General features: G+C 48.3%; 1 protein-coding gene across 1 annotated transcript; it reads right to left on the reverse strand.

The window, feature by feature from the left end:
* Positions 1-5,091: 5,091 nt before the first annotated feature.
* On the reverse strand, positions 5,092-5,518 carry LOC121008319 (60S ribosomal protein L35a-like). The gene has a single exon (XM_040440775.1). It carries the CDS (start codon positions 5,453-5,455, stop codon positions 5,123-5,125), a length of 333 nt encoding a protein of 110 aa, XP_040296709.1. The 5' UTR covers positions 5,456-5,518; the 3' UTR covers positions 5,092-5,122.
* Between the last annotated feature and the right edge of the window lie 3,379 nt (positions 5,519-8,897).

Raw genomic sequence — 8,897 nt, forward strand, 5'->3', positions numbered from 1 at the left:
TGGCAGCTTTGTAGAAATGCAGTGTTTTCACACAGGAAAGAGAAGAGCAAGTTCCATGCAGACTCTCCCCCTCCTCCACCCGGGCCCCATAGCAGTCACATAGTCTGCTTCTATCGTAGGCCACCGCTCTAGACCCTTGAAGCACCTCAGCTTCTCTGTTTTCCATGCCCCACTCCGCTTGACTTATAGGGCCAGGTATCTGCACCCACTAATTTACCCCTGTAGTAGTGCACCAGTGCCATGCCACACAGTTTCGCCCCATGCGCAGTAAGCATCTGTTCAGCTGAATCATATGCACTGCACATTCAATAAGCATTACAGATGAGATGATTTTGATGCTGGCCCTGGGGTGTGGAAAACGGAGATGCCGGGGGCACCAATAGGCTATGGTCTACCCCTCCTGCACTGAAGCCCTAATTTACATATAGAAAAATGCTCTGTTTTCACTGGAGAGGCTAAATGACTTGTCACCATCTAGGTATGGTTTTAATGGATCAACATTATCAAGCAGTATATATTTTTCGTTTGTTGATCTGAGGCTCTGTTCCTGAGTTATGATACTTTCTCTTATTAAGCAAATTAAGCCTTTGGTGCAATGAGGGTGTCACCGTTGCTCTTGAAGCACCAAAGCACCACTCATTTCTGTGACAAATCCCTCCCTGGCTGCTTTGATTGACATGGCCAGGCTGTGGCAAAGCAACGAGGGAGGAGCTGGCCACTGAACGGAGTGGAGCTTGGGTGCAACAAGAACAAAGGTGAAGCCCTCTTTGCACCAAAGGGATAATTTGCATATTTAAAAAAAGAGTATTATAAGGCTCGTTTCACACTAGCGGCAGGGGACTCTGCTAATTAGTGGGTTCCCTATTGACTATGTTTAAACTGTTTTTATTCAGTTCATTTTTCAAAAACATTTAACATGTTCACATTTCAATCCATGGTTCCCCATTGACTATAATGGGGGCGGGGCGGAGTTCCGGCGGCAGCACGGTAGCACACGCTGAGAGGCATCCGGACTGAAAGTACTGCATGCAGTACTTTTAGTCCGGCTGCCTCTCGTTGCGCGCTGCCGTACTGCCGCCGGAACTCCTCCCCCGCCCCCATTATAGTCCGGGGTCACACGTGAACTAGCGGCAAAACGGATCCGACAGGCTGTTCACCCGCCGGAACAGCCTGCCGGACTCCCCTGTATGAAAGTACCCTTACTCAGTAAATTTGCCTCAGGTCAGCAAAAGAAAATATGTGTTTTAACCAGGTGAACCACAGTTAAGTGTCTATGCAAATGGTTTGATAGGGAGGTCACCGGTGACAGACAGCCTGTAATATTTAAAAAATATAAAAAGTTTGAAAAAAAGGATTTTTCTTTGCACCCCCAACTGTGGTGATCACTACTTACGTTTTTTTCTCAATTTCAATTATACATATTGTTTCAATCTTGGCCCGTGATGAGTCTGGGGGAACCCATCAAGATGAAACGCTTTGAGACACTTTTTTAGACTTTTTGTTGAGACATTTTTTTGTTGTTGTTTGGATCGGGGAGTGTATTGACAGACATTGGCAATAGGGTAAGGTTCCGGAAGGGGCCGCTCTTGTCAGGGCGATGACTGTATTTAGGAGGTTATTAGGGCAGAATAGACCTGACAGGGCAAGGTAGGGACAGTATTGCATCCTCCCACCTCTCCCGCCATCGGCATCACCCCAACCCGTCCGGCACTCGAGCACTAATTGAATTATCAACATACCGGTAAGATTGTTCCTATTTTTGTGTTAATTGTGCATCTTGTCTATTTTTTTTTAGATATGATCAAAATAAAAGTTACGTTTTACTTATTATTATTATTATTATTATTATCACTACCCCTCTTGTGTTGCTAGTTAGTTCTAATTAGAGATGAGCGAATCACTTCGGATGAAACATAAAACTTCGGTCTAATACCACTTGGAACCGAACCGGAGTTCCGGAAATGTTTTTTTTACAGTACAAATTGATTTATGACGTTATAGGTAATAACTTCGCCTCATCTGAGCCAATACATTCTAATACTGTACAGAGCGCTTACTCCGTACAGTATTAGACCAAAGTTTTATGCGAATCGACTTCGGATGTTTCATCCGAAGTCGATTCGCTCATCCCTAGTTCTAATGGCAGCTGTTGAGTCTGGCCTGTGGAAGCATTTTTGTCCTGATTTTGGGAAGACTGGCTCCTGTGCTGCTCCATTTTTGGCTTATGACCTCCTGATCTTTGGTAGTTAGTGGCTGAGCCTGGAGACTGGGTTACAGTATTTTGTCATATCATATTTAATGGCACATACTGTACTATATACCTGTAGTTATTTGAAAATGGAAAATTTGCTTTGGATAAATAGGACAAGATAAAAAAAAATTCCTGAAGGTCTTGATGAAGGGCTGGATTCTGTAGCCCGAAACATGTTACTGTACACCTTTTTCCTGTGATTTTGGTGTATTTTATACGATGAGCCAATAAAGAACTATTTTTCACTCCACAAGAAGCTGGATTCTCGCTTTCTATTGGATATTCTATTAGGCCCAGTTCTGGCCTTTTTTCCGTGCTTCGTGGATTAAAGTCAGAGGTGAGAGCTGCAGCCATTTCTATCATTGTTTTGAAAAAAAATTCTAGATATTTTGATTTAAAGGATATGTACACCTTTGGGGGCAATTTTTTTAAATTGTTGCATTGTACTCATTTTCACTAATAATCATTTTTTCTATTGGTCTTTAATAAAAATATGAGGCCATTTTTTTCTATTCATAGCTGAGATGCTGTAGTAGCAGCCTCTGGATTTTCTTTCTTTTCCATCAGTCAGGGAGCTGATCTCTGACATTATAAACACTCATTATACCTCAGTCTTTATCTTACTGATAAGAATGTGGCTTAAATAAGTGTTTATGACCTCTCAGTGTAACAGCAGCTGCTGTGCGCCACTGTTCACCTGCTTACCACCGCGGTCCCGGGCGCCGTGTTCAGTGGCGATCTGCTGCTAGTGCTTCCCCTTTTACCGCTGCAGTCCTGAGCTCTGTCCTTGTAGGCCGTGAAGGGCAGTTCGCAGTGTTCGCCGACGAACACATCCGATCTGCCATCTTTATTCCCAAGTCCGGCGATGCAGAGGTAAGTCCTTACCTGTGCCTGCGCCACGAGCCACTCTGAAACACATGCGGTCACCGGTAGCAAGCAGTTCCAAGAACAGCCCGATGAAGGCCGTTCTCGGAACTGCCTGCTCCCGGTGACCGCATGTGTCTTAGAACTTACCTCTGCATCGCTGGACTTGGGAATAAAGATGGCAGATCGCATGTGTTCGTCGGCGAACACTGCGAACTGGCCATCACTGCTTGTAGGTACTGTTTGTTCTGGGATCCGCTCCATAGGTTCCTTTCAGCCGTAGCCACAACATGCTTGCTGCTTGTTCCCTGCAGCACTTCCTTAAGAGCCGATGCGTGTCACTTCCTGTGCTTTATGGGTTAGATCATGTGACCTCGCTGACCAATCCTAGCCCTCGTGCACATATATAAGTGGCTCAGCCCCCTTTCCAGATGCCTGAGTGTCAAGGTTCTTGTGTCCTGCAAAGGTTGTTGATTTCTCTGCTCATGGTCCTGTGTACCTGACTTGTGCTTGTGTTTCTGGACTCCGCTACCTGCTTTATCCCTGCCTGCTTGCCTTGACTCTCATGTTGCTGACCAAGATTGCCTGTATGTCAGTGAAAAAGCACATATAACCAAGAAAAAAAAAATATATGTTTTTATTTTTGTCTGCATCAAAACGCAAGGAAAAGTATACATGTGGTATCGTTGGATTCATACTTACCTGGAGAATGAAGATCACACGTCTGTTTTACCGCATAATGAAAAATAAAACACTTAAAACTGTGGCAAAATTGTGTTTGCCCCCCCCCCCCCAATTCCACCACCTTTGGAATGGTTTCCCCACTACACAATATTAAAAGGTGGCGTTGGAAAGTACAACTTGTCCCCCAATAAAAATAAGACCTCATATGACTATGTAAATTGAAAAATAAAAAAAGTTATGGCATTGGGAAGGCAGGAAGTGAAAAACCTCCGGGGCAGAAGGAGTTAATAGTTTTATCTGTCAGTAGCAGGTTGTGCACTTTACTAGATAATCCTAGATAGGAAGGCACAGTTGCCCATAGCAAAAAATCATATTACTACTTTCATTTCCAAAGGGGCATTGGAAAGATGAGACTTGAAATCTGATCCCCCTTTGCATCTTATGCTTTTTGGGAAGTTATTAAACTGCCAGTTGATCTTCCTGACTTCAGTGGGTTCCTTTGGACTAAGTGTTGGAAGTAAATCCTTGCCCAGTGTAGGCCTAAAGCCACTCTGGCCATGAGATTTTGATACCATGTTTATTGGTCTTAGCTTCTAAGACGCGTTCACATCTGTGTTCTGGAGGAGGAACAGACTGCCGGAGTTCACTGTATCCGACGTAGCCACCGTACACCGCCAGATCCCCTTTCACTATAATGGGCTCTGTCCACTTTCTGGCATATATGCCTGCTTTTGGCCGAACAAAGAATTCTGCATGTAGTATAAGCCATATACAGTGACCGCAACAGAGTGTCGGAGTTCACAACGCAGATGGGAACCCGGCCTAAGCCGCCACTACAGCTTCAGGATCTAAAGTCATAAATTTTAAGTCAAGTAATGATTAACTTCACTTTGAAAAATGCTGGAAAAGAGAGCTCCCTCAAATTGCCAGCAACCTCACCTTGGAAGAAATTTAATGAACAAAGCGGGTACTTCGCATACTTACCAACGTTTGTGTTGGTAAAATCGGGGCATATAAGCCCATCCCCGACCCCGCCTGGGAAAACCCACTTATGGGCGAGTTTATGTTAGCCCAGCCCAAAATTTGCCAGGACTGTTTCTGAAAATCAGGGACAATCCCACCAAATTCGGGACAGTTGGCAACTATGACTTCTGGTATTGAATATTTCCAACACACGGTTTCATATTTTTATGTAACGGTTAGGCTGGGTTCACATCACACAGCCTAACCGTTCACATCAGAAGAACAGTAAAAAATAATCCTGTATTTGAACCCCTTCTTTTTTTTTTTTTTCCTGAATTTTCTTTTATTTGTACAGAATGTTTAGATCCTTGAAGGGTACATCATTACGCGGATTCTGTGTCCAATGGCCTTGGCGGGAAGGTTAGAGCGGAACTTGGCACGGACCATGCCACTATTGCCATGAGCTCTGGTCACCTTTCCCCAGATCACCCGAGTTTTGTTTGGTTTGCCTCCTGGTGTCACCGTTTTGTTCTTTGCTTTGTACACATAGGCACATCTCTTGCCCAAGTAGAACTCCGTCTCATCTCTGGCATAGACCCCTTCAATCTTCAGGAGGGCTGTGTGTTCCCTCTGGTTTCGGAGGCCTCTCTTGTAGCCAGCAAAGGTTGCTTTGCACCACAATCTGCCGGACATTTTCGGTTATTATCCAGATGCCACCTGGACCGCACCGGAATCCAAGATGGAGGAAAAGCTGAACCCCTTCTTTAAAGATGGCATGTTTCATACAGCAGACACCGGCAGCTAATGTCCGCGATCAGTGGTAATGCCGACCACGAACATTTAACCCCTCAGATGCTGTGGTCAAATGTGACCACGGCGTCTGAGGAGACTAAAGTCCAGGTCAGATGCGCCCTCAATCGGCGGAGATCGGGGCTCGGGAGCTCCGTACAGTATTAGAATATATTGGCTCAAATTAACCGAAGTTATTGCTTCGTGAAGTGTAGCGAGACTTCACGTAATAACTTCATAAATTAATTTGTACTGTAAAAAAAACATTTCCTGAACTAGAGTTCGGTTCCAAGCAATAACTTCAGCTCATCGGAGCCAATACATTCTAATACTGTACAGAGCTCCTGCTCTGTACAGTATTAGAACTGTCACGAAAAGGTAGGGATAAGTGCAGCCCTAAACTCCACCCACTCCCCTATCCCTACCTACTTGCACGGTCCATCCTAACAGACAGGGTACAACTGGGTGGCAGTCCCTAGCTTATGTACGTGCAGGGGCATAAAGAGAGGAAACAACAAGGGAAGAAAACAAAGACAAGACAAGGACAGAAAACACAGAAGCAACAAGCTTCCCAGGCTGGGTAAAACCACAACTGAAACCAATGGAAGCCAAGGTCTAGACCTAGGAGGTAACAAGGGCACAAAGGGGTAATTCAACATGGAAGTCAATACAAGCCGAGATCAGGAGCCAAGAGGTTGCGTCAGTACAAGGGGTAACATAGTACATAAGGCCGAAAAAAGACATTTGTCCATCCAGTTCGGCCTGTCATCCTGCAAGTTGATCCAGAGGAAGGCAAAAAAATAAAAAAATGTGAGGTAGAAGCCAATTTTCCCCACTTTAGGGGAATAAAAAATTCCTTCCCGACTCCAATCAGGCAATCAGAATAACTCCCTGGATCAACGACCCCTCTCTAGTAGCTATAGCCTGTAATAGTATTACACTCCAGAAATACATCCAGGCCCCTCTTGAATTCCTTTATTGTACTCACCATCACCACCTCCTCAGGCAGAGAGTTCCATAGTCTCACTGCTCTTACCGTAAAGAATCCTCTTCTATGTTTGTGTACAAACCTTCTTTCCTCCAGACGCAGAGGATGTCCCCTCGTCACAGTCACAGTCCTGGGGATAACACAAGATCGGTCAAATATAAGCCGAGGTCAAACAAAAGTAGTCACACATGCAGTGAACGCTAGTGAGGTAACAAGACCAATCACAGGCAACCTGTGGCCAGCAGGTTACCTGTTTAAATGGGTTTAATTGATGGGTCACGTGACGTGGCCAGCATCACGTGACCCATGTTTAGCACATCAATACACCTGAGCGCCGACTCATTGACATCGACGCTCAGTTCCCCTCCTGTTCGTTGTGTAGGGGACGAAGGACACCGGCCACGCTGAAGAGACGTGAGCCGCCAGGTCCTCTCCGTTCCCTTGTTACCATGGAAACGAGGACGCCGGCCGCATCCTCGCTCCTCCTCACAAAAATGGGATGCCGGCGGTGCTGCAGGGATAGAGCGCGTCGCAGGATCCCCGTTACAAGAACAACGTTTTATGCGAGTCGACTTCGGATGTTTCAGCCGAAGCCGATTCGCTCATCCCTAGTGATAATCCAACCGGCTGCATCCGTTCAGAACGGATCCGGTTGTATTACCTTTAAAATAGCCAAGACGGATCCGTCATGAACACCATTGAAAGTCAATGGGGGACGGATCCGTTTTCTATTGTGTCCGTGAAAACGGATCTGTCCCCATTGACTTACATTGTGTGTCATGACGGATCCGTCTTGCTCCACACCACATCACGGACAGAAAAATGCTGTTTGCATCGTTATTCTGTCCGCGATGGGGACGCAACCAAACGTAAAGAAGAAGCCGGACTGAGGGCGTAGCATAGGGGGAGGCGAACATGACAGGGGGTGGTTTAAGGAGACCCCTCCCTGGTCATGGTTAGGGATTGGTAGGTTTGAGTTGGTGGGAGGGGGACAAAGGGGTTAAGAGGGGATGTGTGGCAGAAGACAGGGGCCATTTTGTGCGTTCTGACCGCCATCCAGACGCGCAATGGAGGTGCTCATATCTCAGCTTCGGGCAGCGGAGAAGGGCGAGGACTGGCTGCAGGGTCGGATCCAGGAGCTGCTGCAGGGGGTGGCAGAGGCGCCCGCTTTGCCTCTGCCTCAGACGTCCCGGCCGCGGCGGTCCGTACCGCCGGCGCGCCTTAGTCAGGAGATGGCGCCCCCTAGGGCTCAGCGCCGAAAAAGGAGCCCCTCAAGGGACCCTTCACGCCTGGGGCAGTCGGTACCTGTGCCTCCACGTGGGAGGAATCCTGGTAAGCGGCGGAGCTCGGCTGCAGGCTGTGCCAGGCCTGCCCGGCGTGATGGACGGCGTTTGGAGGCGGGACCCGGTTCGGCAGGCCCAGTCCATGGAGCGGTGGCTGGGGCCTCTCTGCGTGGGAGAGGAGGACAGAATGGCGGAGCTGCTGCAGGCCAGGAGGCAGGAGGCAGCAGGCTCCCGGCGGTGACGTCCAGCAGAAGAGAGGGGGAGGGGCCGGCCCTCCTTGAAGAAATTGCCTGTAGCAGTGGATCCTCGTCTGGTGGAGGGGTGCGACGCTTGGAAGAAGATGCCCCTGGAGGATCTGCGCAGAGATCGGCTCTTCTGGATGCAGGACCTGCGGCTGGTGGGGTCACAGCACCCACGCAGCCAGGTGAGACACCTTGGGGACCGTTAGTTCAGCTGGGGGCTAGTTTGGCTGGGGCTGGGGGTGGGGGAGCCCACCTTGATTTGAGCAGAGGTTTAGGTCAGTTACTGGGGGGTTTGGCGGGGCTGGCGGCTAGCTGGGGGCCTGTCACCGTTGCCTGTTTGGGGGGCGTCGGGGGGTCCCTGTGGGGTACAGAGTGGTGGGGGTACGGTTGCGGAGGTGCGGGCTTCTAGCGTGTCAGTGCAGACGCAGGCCGGTGGAGTGGGGGAGGGGGGTGAGTCGCGGTTAGATGACCGGGCAAAGGGTGAAGTTTATGTTTGCTTTGAGGGGCCGCTGGGGGCCCATTTGAAGCAGGAGGTGAGGGATCGGATCTGGAAGGGGGAGTATGTGGATATTTTTTCGCTGCTCCCTCTTGAGAAGTTTAACCTGGATAGGGTGAGGAAGGATGAGGGGAAAAGGGAGGAGGAGGAGAAGAGGAGGCATAGGTTAATACCGCGGACGTTTGCAAACTGGTTGCAGGCGTTCGCGATACTGGCTAGTGTTATAGGGGAAAAGGAGCCAGAATGTTGTTCCGCTCTTTTTTGTTATCTGGACGCGATAGGGGAGGCCTATCGGGTGTATGGGGGGCTGGCCTGGCTGCGCTACGATGAGCAGTTT

The sequence above is a fragment of the Bufo bufo genome, chromosome 7 (genome assembly GCF_905171765.1).
Source record: "Bufo bufo chromosome 7, aBufBuf1.1, whole genome shotgun sequence".
NCBI classification, from domain to species: domain Eukaryota; kingdom Metazoa; phylum Chordata; class Amphibia; order Anura; family Bufonidae; genus Bufo; species Bufo bufo.